Source organism: Chaetodon trifascialis, chromosome 11 (assembly GCF_039877785.1).
Source record: "Chaetodon trifascialis isolate fChaTrf1 chromosome 11, fChaTrf1.hap1, whole genome shotgun sequence".
NCBI lineage: Eukaryota > Metazoa > Chordata > Actinopteri > Chaetodontiformes > Chaetodontidae > Chaetodon > Chaetodon trifascialis.
In genome coordinates this window covers 4,211,178-4,236,111 of record NC_092066.1, presented here as the reverse complement: position 1 = coordinate 4,236,111, position 24,934 = coordinate 4,211,178, and the positions used below count along the sequence as shown (strand labels likewise).

The window sequence follows — 24,934 nt, the reverse complement described above, 5'->3', positions numbered from 1 at the left end:
TTTATTCTCATTAAATTAATGCTTATTAAAAACCATGTCTGAGTCTCTTAAATATGAAACTGTGCATAAAAATGTTGAGAAGAGCGAAGACAAAACAAGCTTTCCTCCCTCGCTTTCAGATTATGATGTTAATCCTCTTACTGCGTTTTTCTTCATCCCCCTCTCAGCTTTGTCGGGAATACAGAGATCGACGTGGACATCAAGAAATACTACTGCAGAGCTGGAATCAAAAGCATACAGGTACAACTGCAGCGTGGAGGAGCAGTGTGAGATGCCTCTTGTGATTTTAACCGGCCAGAGTCTCTTACAGTGTGAAGTGGAAGCACGTGTCTATTTCCTGAACAGTCAATCGATGTAAATGTATTCTGACAGTTAATCAATATTTTAAGTGATTCATCAGGCAAAATGAGACCTATTCTCTGGTTTCAGGTTCTCAAATGTGAGAATTTGTTGATTTTCTCAGTTTTATATCACTGTTAATTGAAAATTTTGGGGCTTTTGATCAGACATGTAATATGAAGACACCCAGCATTGGTGAGTGTATCATATCTGAAAGCTATAAAAATAATAAAATATTCATGTCCATTTTAGATAATCTGTCAGTCTAAGGTGACTGATTTGTCTAACCAACAGTCCAAAACTCAAAGATATTCAACTAACAAAGATATGAAAGAAGAGCAGCAAATCCATGAATTTTAAATGCTGGAAACAGTGAATCTGTGGAAACTTCCCCTGATGATAAATGACTGAAACAGCTAATTATTGAACCAGCTGATGATTGGTTGACATTGTTTCTGTGGTAGAAAACACTGAAATTACCCAAAGTTTTAAAAAGATGAGAAGATAAAAGCGACAGTGCTTCCAGGCTGGATTGGCGGTAGCCTGTATTCCTTGGACCCTGACCCCTGCGTTAACCCGTGACCTCTCCAGGGACACTTTTACATAACGTGTTGACACAGTGCTGATAAAGGAGACATTATCCACTGTGCTGTTGGCAGAGGATCAGGCCATATTTGCTGTTCAGAGATCAGAGGAAGGGAGGGAGAGAAAGTGAGTGGAGAGGAGAGTTTGAAAGATTTACAGAGAGAAACGTCTGCGTGTCCAAGACGGTTAATATTTGCTTTCTGTATGGATTCAGTTTTACAGCTGCAGCGTGTGTCAGACCTTAACGTACAGCTTATCATGAACGATGAGTCACACTGTAGGAAGGAGTTTTCCTCCCAAACTACATCACTTACTTCCTGCTTCAATAGATCCTGACACAGCGTTGTCTGCTGCACATGATTTATAAAGCATCCTCATGTTCCAGCTACAGGAGGGCGGCGGGGATAAACAAAAGACTGCCTTCATTCTTTCCGCTGCAGCCGTTTTGATGAGCAAAATGTTGGTATTTGATTACTCAGAGCGAGCTAAGACCAAATTTGGAGCTGCAGACGGGCAGTCTACATATCTGAGCTTTGAGTCACTGCAGCCACTGAGAAAGCAGCGTCCATAATAACGAAGAGTTCTCAGGGGAAACGTTCACTTACAGTCTGTAATTTCAGTGTAACCACTTCTTTGCCTCTGCTATAATCATCACTTTTTTCCTTTGAGAGCTTTACATCAGTGTCTCCTCATGACTCCACAACAAAGGTTTTCCAATGCCAGCGTTTCCTCGTCTGATATCAGTGGAGACAGCCGACTGTCAAATGAGTTTGTCCTTGTTTTTTTGAAAAGCTCGAGGCCGTGTGCTCCAAAAAGCTTTTTAAAATGAGCATGAAGCTACCAAACGGACAGAATCAGCCCATAATGGCATCCAACAAATACCTTATTTTGCATTTTCTCCCCTAGTTTGACAACATCAGTGACACCTCTGAGGTTGTGGACATTCCAGTTCTTGAAAGTCAATCATGCAGGTCACGAAAGATCACCAGCAATGATTGATTGGGTCAGCATGTCGGCTGAAAAACCTCTCAGTCAACTCGCTGCAGGAACAAAAGACATGAATGTCACGCTGTCTCTGAGTCTGTGGCATAGCAGACAGGCTTAGCATTCAATGAAAAGGACGATGGTCGTAATAGGTGTCAATGAGATGCAGTGGACACGTCGCTGAGAGATAACAGACTGATCCACCATGTTTTCTGTCCTCTGTCCAGCTTCATGGTACGATGAGAGTGGTGATGGAGCCTCTGCTGGGGGACATGCCTCTGATCGGAGCCCTGTCCGTCTTTTTCCTCAAGAAGCCGGTGAGTACCGTGACCTTTGACCCTCTGACTGCCACCTCCTCGTGAGGGGCACCAGCACCTCTCAGTTTTGTAGAAGCTTGAATCACACGTTCGCTCTTGATATTAAGGGTGTGGTTTCATAGCTTGCAGAAATGTTGCTCGTCATCTCCAGCAGTAACTGTGGCCATCCATCACTTTGCATTGACACATTCTGCACACTGATAGTGATTCTGCTTGCACTGCACTGCTCCACCAAACCACAGCGTTTTCCACTTCAGTCTTCCTGAACGCTCCCTATCCCCAGTCCTCCTTTATCAGAGCATTCCTTCCCTCTGACTGCTGTCTTCCTTCCTGTCCCTCAGCACGGTTTGTCTTCCAGATTCAGGCTTTGATACCGGCACCCACGTAGAAACCAATCACCATCAAAAGCCTCAAACAGAAATGTGAAATTGTTCCTTCTGCTCCTGAAAATGTCTTTTCAGCCTGAAGTTAGACAAAAGAGGCCTCAGTCGTGACACTCTGGAGTGAACATTTGTGGTTTTTATATGAAGTAGAAGATTTTCATCAGCCGTCGAGCAGTGTGACGGATCAATGTGTGGAGATCTCAGGCTGAGATAGAGCACGTGATCAAAGACTGTAAGAAGAGGGGAACTAATTTCAGGATTTTGTCGTGCTGAAGAGCGACTTTCTAGCCGCTGCACCAGCAGGCGTTCAGAGAGATGTGTTAGTTTATATCTTCTGCATCTGGGTGGAGTTCACTGATACTACTGTTTAGGTGTTTTTGTGAGCTGAGTCATTGCTGCATCCTCCCATCCCTCCCTGCAGAGGGACTGGCTTTAGACATAGGCCCATGGTGATTTTAAAGGCAAATGTGTGACTTGTTGTATTGGACTATCGTAGATAAAGTTGACTTGACTGACAGTGAGGCTCACCAGGAAGTCGAGTGTTGGTGTTGCTCAGTATCGGCCAGCTTATCTCTGTGTTTTGGCTTCTGCAGGTCAGCTGATTGTTTGTTTGAATTCTTTGTTTTGCCTTTGTTGTTATCTGCTACCCTGCCATTTCAGCGCGTGGTTTCTGGTAATGAATTACCAGCTTGTGTGGCTTCTCCTTCAGCGCCACCATGAAATTACTCATGAAAATGAGTAATGTTCATAAAGACATTCCCATGTACCCCAGCTGCAGTTTGTGATTTGGGTTAATTAGTGAATGATAGCATGCTAACATGTTAAATTTTGTGTACTTCAGACATTATAGTACCTACTTCATGTCAGCATCTTAGTATCATCATTTCATATTAGCATGTTGATGTTAGCGTTTAGCTCAGAGCTCCTCTGTGCCCCCGTGCAGCTTAACAGAGCTCTAGCACGGCTGTTGATTCTTATTCTTGCTGCAGTTTGTCCTGTAAAAATGAAAATGAGCACAGTGAACAAAGTGCACCAGATGGAGTTGTTCAAGGGCAGTTTTGAAAACACAACTTGAGTTTTGTGCTAAAAAACATCTTAACACAGCTTAAGGAAGGAAGAAATGTGAAGGCAAGAACAGATTGGTGGCAGTTTTATTAGCATTGTGCAGATATGAGAGCTGCAGCCACTTTGACCTCTCATCCAAAATAAATGCACCGTCCAGTTATCTGGGATGTCTTGAATGAGTTGGTGACATTCTGTGCAACAATGAAAGTTTTATTTGCAACGTGCCGTGTGGTAACCACAGTGCATTGCTGCGGTGTACTGTTTCAATGATGTCATTAGATTCACATACCAGCCATTGTCTGCTTTTATCTGCTGTGTATTATTTGTACATCTTGCATTATGGCTGCCAGCAACATGAAGTCTGAACAAATGTGAAGAAAGTGTGCTCACAGGTTTCTGTTTAGCACAAACTGGGCTGTTTGTGTTTCATGTGAACGCTGTCTGGTGATAGTTTAAGTTTTAATTGTTAGAGTGTGAAGTTATCAAAGCATTAAGTCCTTGTTGCACTAGAAATTGAGCTATATAGTTAGTTCATTCTTACTTTTATTTAACAAAATAATGTGGTTTCAAATTCAACTTCCTGTCATTTTCAGTCTTTATCAGCGGATGCAGTTTGCTAAGTTTTCATTTAGATGTGTTCTATTTATGGTGACACTCGTTTTTTTGACATTCGACAACTGAGCAAACACTCCTCATCTCATGGTCTCCATCAGTGGATGGAGATTATTATTTCAAACACAGCATGAGAAAATTTTCAGCACTGCAAAAAAATCGTGGTTTTCTGTCTTGTGCTTGTGGGTCAAATGCCTCCTCAGAGAAACTTCCAGTTGACGCAGGAAACTTCACGAGGACGACCCAAATTGTTTCCAAACAGCTGTCTTAAAAATCTCTGGGAACCACGCTTGGTTTCATTTTCTGTAGCTGTCGATGGCTCGTTCCTCTGCCCTCACCATGAGTGCAGGTGCACAGCGGCGGCGAGCTAACCGCACTTCCAGTAATGGTTGATGATCACCTTTGAGGTTTTACTGGAAGCGAAACTGTGAAAACTGTACAGGACGTCGAAACCATGAGAGCCATAAACAGTGGCAAGCAAACTGGATTTACAGAATTATAGACTGGCTGCCACTTTAGCTCCACTGTGCGACATGTCAGGAAGTATCACCAGTGAGAGATCCACATTAAGCTCTAATAGGAAGTACAGCACTGTAATCCATGCAGGAAACGTGCACATGAAGGAGTGAAAAGAGCAAAAATAGACCACAGTTAGAAGTTATTTAGAATAGCATTAGTAACACATTAGCTCCAGCTAGCATTGTGGCCAGCTTGGACCAGTTTTGGTGATAAAATTAACAAAATCAGGTTGTTTCTGTCTTTATGATGGTTTGTAAGACAACCACAGGCGTGATCAAAGAGGCTTCAGTTAGCACACACTTTCTGCATTTTGTATTAAGGCAAATTAAGTTGCAGTGAGTTTTTCTTGAAAGCCACCCGCTGCTTTTATTCTTTTCCTGTGCCAGCCTGGCAGAACAGCATTGTGGTCCCCTGTGGTCTACATCTAGAGTGCAAACTAGGCCACAGAAAGACATACGGCCACTACACTGTGCTGCACACACACGCAGACACATGCCAGCAGCCGCATGCACACGAGCGCTGTGCTTTTAGTTTGTGACACGTCCATGCAGACTAACACACAGACACGCGACAAAGAGTCTCTCATAAGGATTAAAGAGGAACTCTACCAATTTCACACATCAACATCGCTGAATTGGTCATATTAAGCAGCATGCAGCGTGTGGAAGCTGATGAATGGTGCCTTCTGTATCACAGCTCTGTTACAAACTGGAGATGTGGAGTTAGAAAAACATGGACGCCGACCAGAAGGGAAGAGTCCAATGTAAAGACATGATTGAGTTACATGATTGGAAGAGTAGGATCCAGCATTTTAGGAGGTTAACCTGTGCTAAAGGCTAAAAGCCGAGATATCTCAGCCTGTTCTTTCTTCATTTGTCCTCCATGTATTTCCTGTAGATCTGACTGACAAAGGAAACTGACATGTTAGCTTTCACATCATTTTGCAGTTAGCGTCTCACAAGCTTGTTTTCCTGCAGACCAGATTTTGTCAAATGAGTGATAGATCTGACTGTTGAGTGCAAGCTGGACAAGCTGTCTTGTTTTCTGTTTCTTTTCTGGACAGACAACAAGGACAAATACTCAAGAACAAGCGTATTTTTGGAATTAGCTAATTAGCTAGTTCAACTATGTTAAATTGGGCAACATCAAAGCTGCAACAGACTACATGCAATCCCCACTGTAAAACAGCATGTCCTTATTTCCACATAGAGACACAGCAGTGTTCCCTTCCCGTGTGTCTGTGTCACACTGGTTCGCACACACAGATGAAAAGCAGCTATCCTGCAGATGAAAAATGAGAAGGAGTCTGTGAAAACACGCTCTGCAGGGCTGAACCACACCGAGCGGGAGCCGCCACATTCCCAAAACGCAACACATTTTTCACAGTTTTCTCATCGCTCTTCATTTTCTTTCATCAGCGGTATTACCGGCATCCAGCGTGTGACATTTTAAGCCTCTTTCACAACCCTTTTCAACTTTGCGGTCACTCTTAATCTCACACACACTGACATACACACACACATTCTGTGGCTCTTACTTGCACACAGAGTCTTTAACCTCACACTGTCAGTGATGTTTGAAAACACAAACGCACCAACATCAGGTCAATCCAAGTCCACGCATGCTTGAAGTCGACCTGGCATCCCGCTCACGCTCCTTTTACGGCCGGTGGGCTGGTGTTGTTGTGAGCTGGGTGCTTTCCCGTCATGAGTCTGGTGATTGTCTGGTGTGTGCGATGGTTTGATGGTGACGATGGTTGAACAGTGACCAGCAGCAGGTCCAGGTCTGCTGCAGGAACCCTGAGGGCTCAGACTGCTTCACACCATAAAACCTGAGTTCTGATTGACTGAAAATCAAATCGTCCAGATTTTCGGGACAAAGAGCCTGTCTCGGCCTGTCTCACTTGCTCGCCACGCCTCAGCTCCATCCAGACTACACCCTGTTTTGCAAATTAGGATTTCCTGCTCTCATGTTCTGACAAAAGATGGTAGCTGAACTCTTAATGGACACTGTGCTTTTTTACAGTCTTTGTTGCTGTAACTGCTACTGCTGTCACCATGAGCACTGTAACAGCACTTCTTACCACCAGGGTTATTTTTGATACTACAACTACCATGAGTACTGCTAGTACTTTACTACCTGTGCCACTGCTGACACCTTTGATGCCCCTCATGCTAAAACGTCCTCTTCTTAATCTGCTGCACGTCCAGCTCCAGGGTTGGACAGTATGACGGTATGCCCTGAGACATTTTTGCGATACTGTTGACACCAAAGAAGTTTCCCTCGTGATGTCTCTGTACCACCGTTTGGAAATCATACATGTTTGGGTGTCCACATACTTCTGGCGTATAATTAACTATAATTGTTGCTTCACCACCAGTGCTCTGAAATGGACTACTGCTACTACAAGCAGGTACAACAATACTAACGCTTCTCCTACGACTTCTGCTGTTACTTCTATAGTCATTGCTGCTTGTACTGTTACTGCTCTAATGCAGTTTTTAGGAGCAGCACAGCTGGTATGACAGTAGCAGTACCCATGCCGTTCAGTAGATATCTGGGTGTGTCTGGTATGTGAGCTGTGGCTCGTCACTTGGAGGCTCCAGCCCGACAGACTCGGTGAAATATGCGACCTCTCCTCGCCATCCGGTTCCTCAGGCAACCCAGTTTTCTGCTGAAGTGTCTAAGCCTTATAACTGGGTTAGAAAACCAGGTTAAGCTCCTTTTCTATATGCATGTTTCCCTTTGTGAAATGGTCGACTGTCGGGAACGAGTCGCTGCCTGCAACTTTGGGTTTCGTTATCGGTGCAAAAATTTGCACATGATTTTGGGTAACTTTTCATGCCAATAAATGCATGATGGAGGGTAGCACCTCCTGTGCAGATTATCAAGGCATGCTGTGAGGTTCTGCTCTGTCTGTACATGAACAGCTGAAGGCTCAGTCTCAGGGGTCGATAGCGTTAATAGCTGATAATTAATTTTGATTTCATTCTAAAGCAAACCCTCATAATCTAGTCGGAGTTGCTCACATTCGCTGTGCCTCCACGACATCCTTTAGGCGACAAGCTCCTCAGGCTTGTTGCTGCCTCACCTTTAGCTGCACTTTCTTCATCAATAAGGTGTTCAAAGGCGTCTGCACATTCCTGCCGATATCTTTTTAACGTTCAACTTTGGACTCTAATTCTTCAGTAATGAGGCAACTGGAGAAGTCGTTTCTGAAGAAAATGTGGAAAGATGTTGAAAAGCTGCTCGTTGAAAGTTGAATACCAGCAATAATGCATGCAAGACGGTGAATATTTTAAGGTTTGTTGGAAAGCTGATGCTAAACTGGATTACTGGTTTTGCAAGTTGAAAAATATCTTTGAAAGTGGGAAATGAATGATTGAGCTAAACTGCATTGCTGCCTTAACTTTGTGTGAAGGAGCAGCTGAAGGAGAAATCAGAAATATTTCTGTTTCCAGTTCACATTGGGGCCTATGTGGCGGTTGCCCATCAATTCTGCCACTTCGAGGATCGCAGTGCTGAATGTTTAATTCTGTTTGATTGCAGACAACATGTGCAGAACGGGCACAAATTTCCCTACATCTTCCTCTCTACTGACATTTAAACTGCGGTTGCATTGAAAGTGTGACTGATATGAAAAGTTGAATTAATGTGAGAAAGTTCAGTTTGACCCCCCTCTCAAATAAATGGACGATCGTAGAAAAAGTCAGCCCACAACACACAAAGTCATACCTTATTTGTGTTTTTATAAAATGCTCCATCCATGGTTCAGTATTCCTTTCTTTCATGTCCTACTTTGACTTCACTGCTGACCTGCTCTCGCATCTAACAGCTGTTTATTGTTAGCATGATGTCATTAGCCATTGAGAGGCAGTACCTCACCACATGCTTCCTGTCTGTACGAAGGCTAACCCAGTCGGCTCCGCTCTATTGACTATTGGCTCGATTGAATTAGAGTTGAGCTCCTCGGCTCCTGCTGTCGCTGCTCTGCTGACTCAAGACGCCGTCAGCGAGCAGCCAATAACGAGTAGAAGAAGAAGAGCTCGGACAGAGAAAGAAAGAGAAAAAAACTCATTTATTTTTTGACTTTTGAATCAGATTAACTGCTAATATTTAGCCCAACATTCAGTTTATTTAATAGAAACACAAAGAAACTCGGCAAAGCAGGAAAATGCCCATAACTCATGAACGATTTGTCCAGTCATCATAAATGTGGCTGCACGGCTTCAGGACGTGTTTGGGAATACTCCTATTAAAGCTGTTGCATTGTAACCCTTAGGGGGCGCCACGAATACCAAAAACGTGCACCTCAAACCTAGTGGACAGAATTTCCCCAGCTTTCATGTGCGTGCTTTGGAAGCAAATATCAACCAAAATCTTTGTGCTGGTGAAACAAGCGTCTTTAAACACAATCAACCAACCTGAGGGGACTGCGCTCACCTTTCTGAAGCCTAAACCCGCCGATCGAGCTGCTTTTACAAAAGTCTGAATCATATTTCTTCCTTCTCTTTCAGCTGCTGGACATCAATTGGACAGGACTCACAAACATGCTGGACATTCCCGGTATCAAGTAAGTAACATGTGACATATTGTGTGTGTGTGTGTGTGTGTGTGTGTGTGTGTGTGTGTGTGTGTGTGTGTGTGTGTGTGTGTGTGTGTGTGTGTGTGTGTGTGTGTGTGTGTGTCTTAATCTTAAAATTGCGTATCTGCATTTTCCACTCGCGTATCTGTCTGTCTTTTGCTGGTGCGCATCCATCGATTGTCCTCAGAATTAATCAGTTCACTGTCTTGTAGCAGCCACATCCTGAAGACGCACGCACACACACATGCATAGATTCCTTTAATAATCACAGCCAGGTGGCTTCACACAGTTCCTCCGGGAGCTAGCTGGCTATTAGAAAGTGCAGCTGTGTGTGTGTGTGTGTGTGTGTGTGTGTGTGTGTGTGTGTGTGTGTGTGTGTGTGTGTGTGTGTAATAGAGACATGATGTCATAACAGTCTGTTTTGTCTCTACTTGTCTCTACGTGGACGCTGTCACACAGTACATCCTATGTTTGGATCACTGCTATATGTAGCACTCATAAAACACACACACACACACGCAGACACACAAGTTTAATGCTGTGTAAACTTTTATCGCCTTCTCTGTCATCTGGCGTTGCATTGTGGGAGTATTTTGACCTGATGAAAGGCTGACTGAACATCTTGTGGCTCATCGTCATGTAATCAGACTCTGACTGAAGCCTACTTTCCATTGCAAACGCCGGCCGCATTACGGCGGCAGTGAAATGACCTTAGACCAGATTAATTCAAATTTCTCACTTAAACGACAAACAGCGAGACAGAGCGCCATTCAGCATCAAACATGCAGTAATCAGTCATCACAGGAAACCGACCACGCCTTTTATACGCTGTTCAAAAACACCTCCACTGAGTCTGAGTTAGCATCTGCTCTGCAGCCACCTTGAGTTCACCGAAACACTAACGGTGCCCTGTCGTGTTTTCTTCTTGGAAACATTTAGTATCCTCAAGGCTGATTTTTCTTGTTCTTTACGGGAACCCACTCGTAGAAAAACTCCCCCGTTGGTCAGAAACTGCACAGGTTACCTTGAACAGAGGCAGATGTGGAACAGAGGGAGGCTGGCTGCCAGTCTGTGCTAACAGCCGCTGCAGCAGAAATCCCCCTATAGCCCCGAGTGCATCTCCCCATAGACTTCCATTAACATCTGGAAAACTTTGATTACCCTTTGTTTTGTGAATTGATGTTCATGAGTCGTAAAACTTTCTCAGAACTTGCATGTCCACATGCTGTCTCACTGTGCAGGATGATGGACGTTAATGCTCTCGTTGTGAGCCATGCAGCTTTGAGGGAAACCAGGAAGAGGAAAAAGCTGGTTGGGCTTTTTCAAGCAGCTATTTTCTGTAAAACTACTGAGTAGAAAATGTGATAAAAAGCTGAAATATTGCAAAAATAAGAAACATTGACGTAGTTCTACTCACCTCTTCTTCTTCTACTGTTGTAAAGTGTCACTCCTGCTGCCACTCAGCGCTATCGGCTGCCTCTCCACCAGAAAGCCCAGAATTAAGCGTCACAATAGTGGGGTTGTCAGTGGTTTATATGACTTCAGTGCCTTAAACTTTATTACTGGGGCACCATTGATTATGCAATTGTGCTGAAATATATTTGCCTAATTGTAAAGTAGAGGCAGGAAATGCACATTTATTTACACTTTGTCAGCCAAATTCAGACATTTCCCTTAAAGTCAGCTGACATTTTGTTTAAAATGTTTGATGTTAACCTGGAACGCTTTGGCGGACCTGGTGTGGGTTGAATTACTGCTGTTTTTCAGCGAGCAGGTGATGGAGAAAAGCTTTTTTTTTTTTTTTTGACAAGTCCTTGTTGAAAATGTCACATTTTATTATTTCAAACCTTTTACAGTGGGAAGCTAAAACCATGGCGAGCACTCAGAGCTCTCTGGAGCGTGCAGGAGCACATCCTTCCCGTTCTGTGTAATGACAAAATGAAGGCGGCGCTTTGAAGACACGTCCCCAGTGGACATGCAGCCAGAGCCGTCTGTCGGGCTCTCAGGCTCCTCTGCTGAAACCATTACGTTAACCACCGGATCACAGAGAGGATTATGACCTTTATTTTTCCCCGCTAAGTGTTGGTATTTATAGTAACGTGATTATGAAAGGGGAGCTGCGGCAGACAGATGTGATATTGGGTGGATTTCCAGACTTCTTTTAGCCCAGCATCCAGCTGGAGGAAGACGCAGAATACACGCCGACAGAGACGCTGCATGTCACCAGCCCCATCTTGAGGGATTTTTAGTAAAACATAGCTTTAAGCCATGGACACAGGACATTCATTCAAATGCAGATTTAGCCTGCTAGCTTTGGCTGATTAGCACTTTTGCAGGTATTTGGTTTGACAGTTCATCCTCAGGTGAGTGTGAACATGTTTACCAAGCTTCAGGCCACTTGATCCAATAGTTGTTGAGGAGTTTTGCCCAAAACTGCGACTGTGAACCTCACGGTGCCTTCAGAGGCAGTCTGTGAAAATGTACGTTTTAAACAGCGTCCCAGCTGTTAAAGCTGCTGCTGAAGCTCCAACTCTCCCTCACATTTTGCTATTATTAGCTTCTTTGTTGACCTTTTTTGGGTTGTTTTTAATCCTTTCTTTATGATGATGCAACACGAACAACAAAGCCTGAAAGACAGCCTGAAGGTGTCGAGCACCTCCCTCTGCAGAGTGCTGCTACCACACTGCTGACTGCGATGTTACTCCACCATATTGACCCGCCGCTGCTGCTTCCTGCTGGTTTACGGTTTGTTTTCAGCAGAGAAACTCGCTGCGGTTTACACGAGACTCCGCCCTGTCAAATGCAGCTTTCCTTGTTTGACAAGTTTGTAGGAAAGCACCACTCTGTGTGTGTGTGTGTGTGTGTGTGTGTGTGTGTGTGTGTGTGTGTGTGTGTGTGTGTGTGTGTGTGTGTGTGTGTGTGTGTGTGTGTGTGTTGTGAAGACATGCCCTCGCCCCACCCTCCTCACTCTCTTCGTGTGTGTGTGTTTGTTTGCACCATCTAACATTGAACAGACCAGGAACCAGCATGTCACTGCTTAAATCAACTTTGCATTGTACATTCTAGTCCGAAACTGACCCTGGATCAGCTCTTTCAGGGGGGATTTATTTCTGTTTGAAATAGATGCAGCTGTTTTAGTGCAGGTTGCTGCTGCCCTCTAGAGGAAATGCGGAGAAGTGCTGTTGTTTCCCTTCCACTCATGCTGCACACATGGTATGAATATGATGAAATGAGACATTTTTGCCTCATATTAATAAAATTCCTCTCTAAAAGAGACGTACAGCCTGTTCACCCTCACAGGTAGATATTTCAGAGATGGATGTCTTTAAAGATATCACATATTCCACTAACCAGCAGCCTTCAGACATGTGCATCCTGACACCTGAGCTCGTGGTGTTCATGTGCGTCGGCATGCGGTGCAAACTTACACACATGCTGTTCCAGTACCCTATGTTGCTCTGTCCAATCACCAGCTGTGACTGCCGCCGCGCTTTAATGTCTTCAAACACATGCTGCCTGTTTCCTGTTCGGATCAGTCAGGAAGCCGCTGCAGAGCTTCTGTTTCAACCTGCTAATCAACATTTGAATCTCATACAAATAGTGTCTGGAACTAGAGAGGAGTGTGTGTTTGTGTGTGTGTGATCCTGCAGGGCGAGAAATAAACCTGAATGACAACCAGGATGAGATTAAAAGGCTTTTCACATTGTGGCGGTTCAGAAGAATAATTTATGTCTCTGAATGGTGCTTTCAGTTGTCTTCTCTGGCTTTTAATTTGTAGTAATTCTCCTTGGCTTCAGTGTTTTTTGTTTTTTTGTTATTATATACCAAGTCTTCCTCGTCTCCCTCCGTTCCTCATCACTTTCCTCCTCCTCCGCAGCGGTTTGTGTGACAACATCATCCAGGACATCATCTACAGCTACCTGGTCCTTCCCAACCGCATCACCATCCCTCTGGTGGGAGAGGCCCAGCTGGCCCAGCTCCGCTTCCCCATGCCCAAGGTAACGACACACAGCTGAACAATTACCTGAGCAACCCTGATTAAAAAAGAAATCAGCACAAAGACGATTTATTTAATGTTTTCATTGTCAAGTTAACCTTCGTTGCTTTGTCGTTCATGTGACGTCCTGTCACGTGCAGCTAACCCTAACCCTTTAGAATGAACCACTCATTGTGAGCAAACTGCTAACTTCCTCCGATCTATTTTAACCCTCGTCATCGTTTCCCCTTTTAATTTGACCTCAGGTTACCTTTCTATAACTGCATAACTTTCAGATGTTGCTAACAACACTGGGATTCACCGTATTTGTTGTGAAAAATCCTCACTTTTCCATGAATACTGAGCGCCAGTGTGTTGTGATCGTTGTCTCACACTCTCTGTGTCCTCAGGGCATCCTGAGGATCCACTTCATCGAGGCCCAGGACCTGCTGGGTAAAGACAAGTTCCTGGGAGGGCTGATCAAAGGCAAGTCAGACCCCTACGGAGTCATCCAGGTCGGGACCCAGCTGTTCCAGAGCAAAGTCGTCCACGAGACCGTCAACCCGAAATGGAACGAAGTGTACGAGGTGAGCGGCGGCGCCTGCACCATTCATGAGAAATGAGGCCGTAGGATTTTTCTCTGCTTTGTCCGTGAAGAAGACATGCTAAGATGTTAAATGTTGACCTCAAGATTAAGGCTCAGTTGCATATAAAGTGGCTGCTGTGTTTTCATGCACCAGAATGTGGATCCTCGTGTATCTCTGCGGCTGAGGTTCATGTTACGTCTGTTTTCAGGCCCTGATATACGACCACTCAGGACAGAATCTGGAGATTGAGCTGTTTGATGAGGACACCGATAAAGACGACTTCCTGGGAAGGTACAGCTTCTGTTCTGGATTAACTTCTTCAGCACACACAGGCTCTTAAACGTACACTGTAGTGAGGATCGTTGCACGTGTGCATTGTGTTCACTGTGTTTGTCGTCTGTCAGTCTGATGATCGACCTGGCCGAGCTCCAGAAGGAACAGAGGGTCGATGAGGTAATCTTGGTTCATTCGACTGGATTTTGGGCAAAATTGTTTGTAAAAGTATTAAAACATCAACACTTTTCTTTGTCTTTTAGTGGTTTGTGATGGACGATGTGGCGACAGGGAAGCTGCACCTCAAACTGGAGTGGTTATCTCTGCTGCCCACACCTGAGAAGCTGGACCAGGTACGTAACTTTGGAAGCATGCGCGGAGTCATCATCCATTCGTGACTGAGCTTTAACTTCCCGGCGAATGTCTTGAGATGTTGCTGCTCCTTTATTACCTTTATTTTAAGAGGGAAGGCCATTTACAGCACGCTCTCTTTTACATAGAATACAACACTAGGAAGTGTTTTTTTGAAGACGCCATGCAGATGAGACCTCCACAGCTTGACTCCACAAAGCCTTTTGGGATCAGTTTCGCCAAAAACTAAGTGGTTTTTTTTTCCCGCCACAGGCGCTGATGAGCATCAAGGCTGACCGCGGTCAAGCCAACGACGGCCTGTCGTCCGCACTGCTCGTCGTCTTCCTGGATTCAGCCAGAAACTTGCCCGTAAGTCAAGCCTGCTCAAAGCTCCCAGCATGCACCTGCAGTGGTAGCCTCATCTCAGGGTCAACAAATCCAGATATTAAGCAGAAGTGATGAAAAATGGTTTGCAAGCTCGGCCAGTTCGGCGTCTTGCTCTGCTGCGGAGTTGAAATCTGGAGCATTTGTTCTCGTCATCCACTGACGTTGTTTCTCACTTTTATTATTTTATCATCGCTGCACATTTTCAGTTTTCTGCCCTGAATTGGAGCTGCTGTTTGTTGCTGTGTGCTTAATACTTGTTTCCACAGTATCTGTGCCATCACAGAGCTGTTGTTTAAAACTCTGCGTTCTTTGGTATCGATGAAGCGTTTTTGCCATCCGGTCTTTGCTTGTTGGTCCCAGTTCACACAGTTTGTTTCCTCAGTCTGCTTCTTCTTCTCTGCTCTTCACTCAGCTCATCTTAAAGGTGCTGCAGAGACAGATCAAATAACAGTGAATCCTGTTGTCGTAGGTCAAATAGTCTCAAGAATGAACACTTTCTAAATTTCCATTTCAGTCTATTAAATACGCTAAAATCACTTATCATTTTATTGGACCTTGTGGGTCAAATAGTGATGATACAAAGAGTCGCAGGAAAAATAATGAAGTGTTTTTGGTTTGTGAGGTGAGACAATGTGTGATAAATATACATGATTAGTACTTCAGACTGTGGCTACTGAGCCAGGATCACTGCTCTAAATACTGTGTTTACTGTATATGTACTGTGTTCTTTAACTAATGAGGTCTCATTTGTTGGTGGTAACAAAGTACATTTTCCTGATTATACTGACAAACTTTTACTCAAGTAACATTTTCAAGGCAGGTCTTTCACAGTGTGGTAGAAGTACTTTTACTGTAGTACAGGGTCTGAATACTTCCTCCATCACTGCTAATAAGTGATCAGAGTTAACGAGATTATCGCAGCACCTTTAAGGAAAAAGTCCCGTAGAGTATTTTCAGGTATAAAGAACTTTGTTAGTGGTTGAACTCTGCAGTGCAGGCCTCACCTTCCTCTTTTCAGCCTCCTCTTCTCCTCTGCTTCTTCTCCCACCCCTCCCCCCCTCTGAAGAGCGTCTTCGAGGGGAACTTGGGCTCTGGATACTTAAAAGAGAGGCGGGCGGCCGGCCTCGTGTTTTGCGAGAACACTGCTTCTCTCTATAGGACCTTATTTGTGAGTCCACTGGCTGTTTTCTGCATCCCAGAGTAGTTTGGCCGATGCCAAGGTGTGATCAGCTGCTCGAGGTCATGCTGTTTGTTCCCTGTGCTCGTGTTTTGGTTTTGAAGAAAGCAAATGCCTGATGAGCATGAATCCCGACTCGTGCATGAGATTAATTCCTTGATATCGTCATCTGTTGTGAATGTTGGTGTTGAGTTGATTGCAAACATGACAGAACGAGAAAAGGACCAAACAGCACTGAGGGTTCATGTTTCAGGGCCGTCAAAAGCATCCTTCCTCCTCCTTTATGTCCCCTCGTAAGGAGTTATTGATCTCACAGCATCGTTTTTATTGGACATTGGACATAAAATGAGCCTCGCCAGAGCTCATTCTCCGAATCAATGACGCTCATAAGAGATTTCTGTCGATGTGTTTCTGCCTCGCTGTCAACACAGGTTACATTTCAGCAGAGGAATTGAGTTTTAAAGGGAGACAACAGTCAGTGCTGCTCCGTGTGTGCTGTTAAAAAGGCTTCGGTTTACCTCTGTGTGTCGTATGTGTCTCACGAGACAACACAAAAAGTGTTTTCTGTCAGCTTTAGTCACCAGATCTCAGATCAGAAGTCCATCTGAGTTTAACTCGTGTCATTTTAACAGTTTTTCAGTGAAGGAAAGCCGATGTTTTAGTGTCATCTTAGTCAAAGAGAATTCACATGTTGGTCTTTTTTTAGTCATCAAAGTTGATTTCAGACATTTTAGTGCAGTTTCAGTGAGACTAAATGTGACGATTGCAGTTAGTGTTGCAGTTTTGTGGTAGTTTTTAGTTTGTCGACGATGTTAAAAAGAAATTTAGAGTCTTTCAGGATTATTTGCACTTCATGCTGTCAAACATTAGTTTGATATGTCATTTGCTTTGAGAGGAAGGAATGCATTTTGATGACTGGCCGAGCAGGGAGGGTGAATTCTCTGTGGATTGCTTTCCCTCCATCCTTCCTGGATGAGCTCATTATGTGATCAGGTTTTCCCATCAGTCTCTTCTATGGCCGTTCACCCCTGGTCTGCCTCCAGGGGGCAGCACACGGTTACCCTTCATGAACATCTGAGCCAGATTCGACCAGTTTTAAAGGAATACGCAGACCTTTTGACAGGAACACTAAGTCCTGCAGTTCTGCTTGTTCGCCTGTAGGTGTCGCTGAGGAGTTGCTCACCTGTCAAGGAGTCTTTGTGTTGCTTCAAAATGTTCCTTCTGCTCAGTTTTCAGACCCGTTTATTCATGTTAGATTGGTTTTAATTAAAGAAAATGTAATTAAAACCAATTTAACTCCCTGTTCATGCTTTAAACAGAATAAGCTGATTGATGTTCTGATTTTAATGTGTCATTTTGCAGTTTTTTCACCCTGTTAGGTGCATTACATCACCTTAGCATGCACGCCTGCATCGTGTCCGATGAGCGTGACATCGGGATCAGTGTGTTTGTACAAAACGTGTTCTATGTGTGCTTTGATATCAGCAGATTTCATGCTAACGTGAATCTTTAAATGTCGTCACAACATGAAACCTCCTCATCCTCCTCTGTCAGAAGGATTCCTTCGTTCTGACCTTTGTTTCCTCTCTCTCATCATCATCAATCGAATGCTGTGGTGTTTTGACTAGAGTCCAACCAGTATGTTGTAGCCGTTTTCTTTCTAAGATCTGATGTATCTTTGATGTTTAATTACTTTTAAAATGTATTTTAGTATCAGCCTCATGAATCCAGTATTGGTGGGACTCTAGTTCTGAGCTCATGTCCAGGTTTGATTGGGGAGTTTCATTAACCATGTGATCATCCGTGTTGTCTCTCGTTGTGTCCCAACGTTTGGTGATGGTGGTGTGTTTTTCCTCCCTCCTGCACGCCCCTCTTTGCCCCAATAACCTGCTGGTGTGTGTTTGTGTGTCGTTTGCTCTCTCCTGCCCTGTCCCTGGGGGAAAATCAAAGCGCAATCCGTTAGAGTTCAACCAAGCGGGGCTGAAGAAGGCCTCGGTCAGTAAGGCCATCAAGGTAACGGCACGGAGACACGGAGGAGGCGCACAGGAGCACAGTGACACATGCTCACACAGGCCCACACATACAAGTCACGTTTACACCGTGTGGCCAAAAGTATGTGGACACCCACATGTGATCGTGACTCTGTAAGCACGAGCAGTGATCTGCTGCTTCTCAGCCTCCACTCGTCTGGTTTCAGAGTCGACGTCATGCAGTGAGGTCCATCACTGATGGTAAGACCCAGCGTGGCTTTGAGCATGAGGGTATTTTCATGTTGAAGCCGGAAAGGCTGCTTTCCTAAAGTTGGAAGCCCTCTGTTGCCTTAAACGTTGTGTAGCATTGAGACCGAATTTGGAAAATCAGCCCTAGAATTAAAGAACGCTGAAGTGTCCGCTTACCTTTGGCCACATAGTGAACACTGCAGCTTGAAATAAGATCACAGATTAAGAATAACAGCCGTTTAAGAACAGAATGTTTCATTCTGAAGTTTGGTAGTTCAGTGTTACTTAGTTCCTCTTGCAGCTTTTGCCGTTGTAATACATACAGTACATATTGCCACAGATGCTCTTGAACCTGTTAAACACGGCTGTATATTTGTAGTTTATACAGCTTTATAGCCAAAGGTTACAAAACTGATTGATCAAGATGTAAAGTTTTGGAAAGAAATTCCACGTGAAGAGTATATGCATCTCAAACTCAATAAATCACACCTGAGCGACTGAGTTAGAGCTCAGCTGGTGATGCACCCAGCAGGGGGCGCTGCTGCTGCTGCTGCTGCTGCTGAGGCTGCAGCCGGACTCACTGACCGTTGATGTGAAACCATTAACACACTCCACTAATCATGTTTGTTGGCTAAAACTGTGCACTGTGTCTAACAATGTGTGTTGTAAATAACAACATTGTGGTCCAAAGTTTACACTCTTTTAATTCTGAAACTTTTAATGATTCATCTTCTCTTTGAAACTGATCCGGCGTGTTTTCCAGACTTCCTGGTTTGGGCCCATAATGACTTTTACCTGATGTCATTCACTGCTTTATCCCCTCACATGAAACACATTTTGCCATGAAGGGCTGAAATGTGTAAAGTAGTGCTGAGTAGTTTGGATGTGATAACTCATCCCCAAAAATGACACTGTATGAGCTCAAAATGCTAATTTTGAATGTTCATCACATGCAGCATAGCGACATTTCCTGTGTTGTGAAAACATTTAACAGTATAATACACATTTAGAAGGTTTTTAGAGACTAATGGCATGTTTGAATGTGTTATTTTATGTGAAAAAGATGCTAAAACGGCTAAGCTGAGCTAACTGTAGAGCTGTACTCTCCATTCACTGCATCTTTTTAAAGACATTTGTTGCTAATTGAACTGAAAAGTACTTTTTGTGTTTACATTAAATAAAAAAAATACTTTTCCCAGAGTGAATTTCCAGAATGTCACAAATGCTAGCATAGATGCTAACACCTTGCTAACCGCAGCTCTTCCTCGTTTGTAAAACCCGTTTTTCTTCCTCTGCAGTCTGGTAAAAAGGTGACCAGCGATCCCAGTCCGTTTGTCCAGTTCAGAGTGGGACACAAGTCCTACGAGAGCAAGGTGAGACCCAAACATGAGCCTCATTCAGACCCACCACCATTAATTCACAGTGTAGTCATTATTGCTACAGCCAGTGTAGCTTTGAAGTAACAGCGTACATGAAACACAGTTCTGTCTTAAACTTAAATCTTGCACTTTCAAGCCTTTTTCCCTCATTTTTTGTAGAAATTTGCAGTTGTGCTGTCGTCTGTGACGCTCAGGTTGTTGCCTGTCTCGACCAGGCCTTGATATGTCCCGTTTTCCCTTCCAGACCAGATATAAGACCAATGAACCGGTGTGGGAGGAAGCCTTCACCTTCCTCATCCACAACCCCAAAAGCCAGGAGCTGGAGGTTGAGGTACGGGAGCGTCTTCAGTAACAGCGCAGTGAGGTTGCTGCTCCCTGCTGCAGTCGGTTGTTTGTGTTTCAAGGCAGTTGAATAAATAAGCACCCTGTTTGTTTTAGGTGAAGGACGAGAAACACGAGTGTTCGCTGGGGACGTTAACGCTGCCTCTGAGTCGCCTGCTGGAGGCGGAGGACATGACGCTGAGCCAGCGCTTCCCTCTGAAGAACTCCGGACCGAGCTGCACCCTCAAGATGAAGATGGCACTGCGGGTAGGACGGCCTGCAGACGATGTTCTCGGAGTGAAAGTGGCCCTTTGTTGGTGACTGCTGCTTCCAGGCTATAAGCTAAGCTAAGCTAATGACCTCCCGGCTCTACGACTGCACTTAAAGCACAGATGTCATGCAGTAACACAGAAGATGTGTGCAAAATCAAAGAAAAGTTAAAATAAATGAGAGTTGTGTAGTTGTTTTCCACGCAGAGGATGGATGTCGGTGGATGTCGGTGGATGTCGGTGGATGTCGGTGGTTGCTGGCTGTGACCTCGCTCGCCTCTCGTTCGACTGTCAACCGTTTTCGTTTTTCTCTGTATGTGTGTCATTTCAGGTGTTGTGTTTGGAAAAGGCCGCCTCTTCAGACTCCACCCCGTCCTCCGTGCAGGTCCGCAAGTCCAGCTCCTCCAACCCCACCCCACGGCCCTCCGTCTCCTCCGACTCCCCCAAGCCTCCCTCCACCTCCTCCGACATCCCCCACTCCGGCTCAGTTTCCGCCCAGGACCTGCTGAACCGGCGGAGGGAGGCCGACGACGCCTTCAGGTCTCCAGGAAGCACAGACTTGGGTCAGGGTGGAGGAGGAGGGGGTCAAAGCCTGGCAGAGACCGGGAGGAGCACCTCCAACCTGGCCATCTCTGGCTCCCAACAGTATCTGGCTGGAGGCAAAGAACCAACGCCCAGCATCGCATCGGACATCTCCAACCCCTACGCGGCTCAGGAGCTGCAGCTGAGACTCCAGCAGCTGCAAAAGTATCTATCAATCAGTCAAATATCAGTTTATCCGTCCATTTATCGATCTGTCCGTCTTTATGTCCTGCTGGTTTTGATGGGTTCACCCCTCCTCCGTGTCCCTGCAGTGGTTCAGGCCCCAGTCACTTCCCGCTGGGTGAGGTCCAGCTGACAGTCAGGCACAGCTCCCAGAGGAACAAGCTCATCGTGGTCGTTCACGCCTGCAGGTACGGACCAATGAGAGTGAAGAGTGTATTCCAGAAACGACCCTTTACGAGGTCGGTGTTTTAACTCCGTCTTCCTCCGCAGAAACCTGATCGCGTTCACCGACCACGGCTCGGACCCCTACGTCCGCCTCTACCTGCTCCCTGACAAACGGAGGTCGGGCAGAAGGAAAACTCACACGTTCAAGAAAAACCTGAACCCCGTTTACGACCAGACGTGAGTTCTGCTCCCGCTCGTCTCACCTTTGTCTCGTTGGCTGTTGATCGCTCGGCGGCTGAGCTGTGAACGTGCTCCTCCTCTCTCCTCCTCTCAGGTTCGAGTTCACCGTTTCGCTCGTGGAGCTCCACAGGCGGACCCTGGATGTCGCGGTGAAGAATGGCGGGGGTCTGCTCTCCAAGCACAAAGGCCTTCTGGGAAAGGTACAGATCATAGCGCCAAGTGGTCACTTCTGTCTTGAAATTAGCTTATTTTTTTCTTTGATGTTGTGCATTTAGAGACGAAAATAGCTTTAATTTACATCTAATATCTGCAGATATGGTTGATTTTTCATAATAAAATGGCGTCATTGTAAATGTTTGCAGCTGTTAAAGAAAACTGTTGCCTTTCTCATCAGGTTCTGGTGGACTTGACCCACGAGGACATCAGTAAGGGTTGGACACAATGGTCAGTCTTTGATCATCAAACAGCTCATACAAAGCTCACTTTTATTATAGAAAACATTTTCCAAAATAAAAGCATCTTTCTCCCCCTGCAGGTTCGAGCTGAGTGAAGATGGCCTGAGGAAGCCTCACCAACTATAGATGACTACGATGGGAACATCATCATCATCATCATCTTCATCATATCACCACACTTCCGCTTCATACACTTCCATTTAAGTCGACAGTGTGGCTTTTTTTATTTCATTACTTGTAAGTGTAGAAAAGGAAACAGAAAAGCAGCTTTTGACATTCATTTAATCACATCGTTCGCAAGGCAGACCTCCCCTTTAAGACGAGAACGGCTGATAGACTAAAGGGAGTATACAACATGTAGAATACTATATATGACATCATGTACTGCTGTGGAAGTCTATATTCCATATTTATAGGACAAACTATAGCAGCTGCGGAGGAAGACAATCTACTTTTTCTGCAGCGAAGAATGACAATGTACAGGTTTGTAAATATATACGCTGATGCTGGAGGGCGTGTTGAGAGGTGCGTCTCTTACTCGGCCAAACGAGTGCTTGTAATTTTATGTCATTTGATTGAATTTTTTTAATGAATAACATTCTGGACAAAGTTTCTGAAGCAGAGCAGGCGGGCGGTCGCAGAGAAAGACGCCACCAAAGAGACGAGAAGTATTTGATTCTTTCGCCCTCGCGGGTTTTTGGTAACGCAGCTGTCGTCTGGCTTTAGTCCACTGCAGTAATGTGTGTATTAACCGAGAGGAAAGGACTGAAAGTACACAAATACTGTGTTAAACTTCATGTGAGTTCTTCTCCGTCTGTTCGTACACGTGTTGTTACACTGAGATGAGGCCATTGTTAAACCTGTTTGTTTTTTACTGAATATTTGCACATCTGTGTGGTTTTTTTTTTTTTAATCTGTCGGGGATCATCTTTACTCTAAGTGGCAAATTAAACATTGCCTGAGTTCATCTGAAACAAAAATGTTTGATTTAGCGGGTAATTTTTACCTTAGATTTTAAATAATATGAGAAATTAAAGATAAAGTGTTGAAATAATGTAAATAACCTTTTTTTAAAGGAATAGTTCAACATTTTGGCTTCTGACAAGATGCTGCTCTCGTGTCTGTCATTTACATATGAAGCTACAGCCATGAGACGCTTAGCTTAGCTTATTTTAGCTTAGCATAAAAGCTTAAAACGGGAGAACAGCTTGCCTGGTTTTGTCTGAAGGTAACAAAATCCACCAACTAGAACCTGTGAAGTTTGCTAATTCAGACCTTGTTTGTTTAATCTGTACAAGTGGTGGCGTTACAGGGAGATGCTGTGTGAGCTCGACTGTTTCTTGGTGACAGTAAGACTCCAGGAAGTCTTTGTTCTCGGCCACAGTCAACAATAATCTGGTCCCTGGATTTTGTTCCCCTCAGACTGAGCCAAGCTGCATTTTCCCTTCTGTTTAAAGTCTTTATGCTAAGCTAAGCTAAGCTAAGTGGTTGCTGGCTTTATGTTTAATAGAGAATGTTATCGATCTTGATATTGATCTCTTGCATATTTTCCAAAATGTTCAGCTATTCCTTTCAGGTAATTCCTGCATCAAAATGAGCTGTATTTAAATGAAGTGATGAAATTATCACTCACATTTTCTTCATTTATCTAAAGCCACTATGTGTAGAAGTTTAGAAAGCTCCACCCTCCAGTGGAAAAACTAAAACAAGTCACAGTGACGACCAAACTGTAAACTCTGAATTCAGTTCTCATTATTTACCTTGATGAGAGAGAACCAGGCCTTTATTTGGAACAGGCTTGTATTAGAGACAGGCTTTTATTTCTAATTTCGCCTGTTCCCTGAGTAATGCAACATACCTCCATCAGTACAACGACAGTTTATCTGTCAGAAATGTGGTTTTATTCATTCATTCGTCCATCAAGAAAACACTTCCTGCTGGTTTCTCACATCTCACCTTATGACGCTGAATTCAGCATGTGAGTACTTTTTTATTTGCTCTTTGTTTGTTTATTATAATCTTTGAGACCTTGCCAGTATTTCCCACTTTTATAAGAGAATCATTGGTTTCCACATCTGGATTTCCACAAACAGACGCCTCTGAGTAATTTGAAAGACGCTTTAATGGCAGGAAATTTCTACAAATAGTGGCTTTAAAAAGTGTCTAAATGGGCTTTTTTTTATTATTATTTGTTTTTGTGGCGCTCACAGCAGGCGATAAACTGCACTACAGTCATTCTGAGTTCTCATTTTGTTTATGAATCAACATTAGTCTTAAGGGTCATTTTCAGCATGTTGTTGTGTTTCATTTGCTGAAGTTACACAGAAAATATGTGTAGTTTGAAGCAAGACACAAGTTTTGAAAATGCCTTTTTTTTTTTGTTTGTTTGTTTGCTGCTTTGTCTGCACAGCACTCGATCAGGAGGGATTTATATCAGTGACAATGCACCACACACGTGATTCTTTGTATCAAACACATGAAATAAATGCACATCCATGCCGCTCCACAAAGCCAAAGAGCAGCAGGTTGGTGTTGATCTAGAAGAGGGCAGCGTGACCTTTGACCTTCAAACACAAATGTAGACCTTTGCCTTGCTGTGTTCACGTCGCACATCCAGAGTATTTTACACATACGTACGTACACTGTGCCGCTCTGCGTTTTATGTCTCAAAGTGTTTTTTTTATTGTGTTTTCCAGACGTCACCTTCTTTGTCTCCTGTGTTTTGTTTCGTGAGAATCGAAAAGATTGTGAGCGACCGGATTCGAGCTCTTTGCCTCTGGGGTGGAATTTGTCCTCTGAAAGGCGGTTTGTCTTCTCCGTCTTCTTAATTTATCTTGTGCCTTAAAATTCGCACCACCCAGAGATATTTACATGTCTAAAAAGAACCAACAGAACTACAACAGTTTCAGAATGTCTCCCACATGTCTTTTAAAACAAATAAAGAGCTTTAGCTGGCGATGGCAGCATGAAGCTGGACAGCA

General features: G+C 44.2%; 1 protein-coding gene across 3 annotated transcripts in view; it reads left to right on the top strand.

Moving 5' to 3' along the window:
* Positions 1–24,934, top strand: part of LOC139338733 (extended synaptotagmin-2-like) — a 41,462-nt gene extending 16,528 nt beyond the window's left edge. Inside the window, exons 6-25 of one of the 3 annotated variants that reach the window (XM_070973982.1) lie at positions 168–240; positions 2,136–2,225; positions 9,322–9,377; positions 13,267–13,387; positions 13,776–13,952; positions 14,161–14,243; positions 14,357–14,405; positions 14,489–14,578; positions 14,850–14,945; positions 16,030–16,131; positions 18,091–18,153; positions 19,658–19,732; positions 19,983–20,069; positions 20,177–20,326; positions 20,660–21,075; positions 21,183–21,281; positions 21,364–21,495; positions 21,593–21,698; positions 21,893–21,942; positions 22,034–24,934. In XM_070973982.1, the coding sequence (XP_070830083.1) occupies positions 168–240; positions 2,136–2,225; positions 9,322–9,377; positions 13,267–13,387; positions 13,776–13,952; positions 14,161–14,243; positions 14,357–14,405; positions 14,489–14,578; positions 14,850–14,945; positions 16,030–16,131; positions 18,091–18,153; positions 19,658–19,732; positions 19,983–20,069; positions 20,177–20,326; positions 20,660–21,075; positions 21,183–21,281; positions 21,364–21,495; positions 21,593–21,698; positions 21,893–21,942; positions 22,034–22,079 (2,161 nt within the window). In that variant the 3' untranslated portion in view covers positions 22,080–24,934. The remainder of the gene's footprint in view (positions 1–167; positions 241–2,135; positions 2,226–9,321; positions 9,378–13,266; positions 13,388–13,775; positions 13,953–14,160; positions 14,244–14,356; positions 14,406–14,488; positions 14,579–14,849; positions 14,946–16,029; positions 16,132–18,090; positions 18,154–19,657; positions 19,733–19,982; positions 20,070–20,176; positions 20,327–20,659; positions 21,076–21,182; positions 21,282–21,363; positions 21,496–21,592; positions 21,699–21,892; positions 21,943–22,033) is intronic. The other 2 variants (XM_070973983.1, XM_070973984.1) reach the window with 2 other exon arrangements.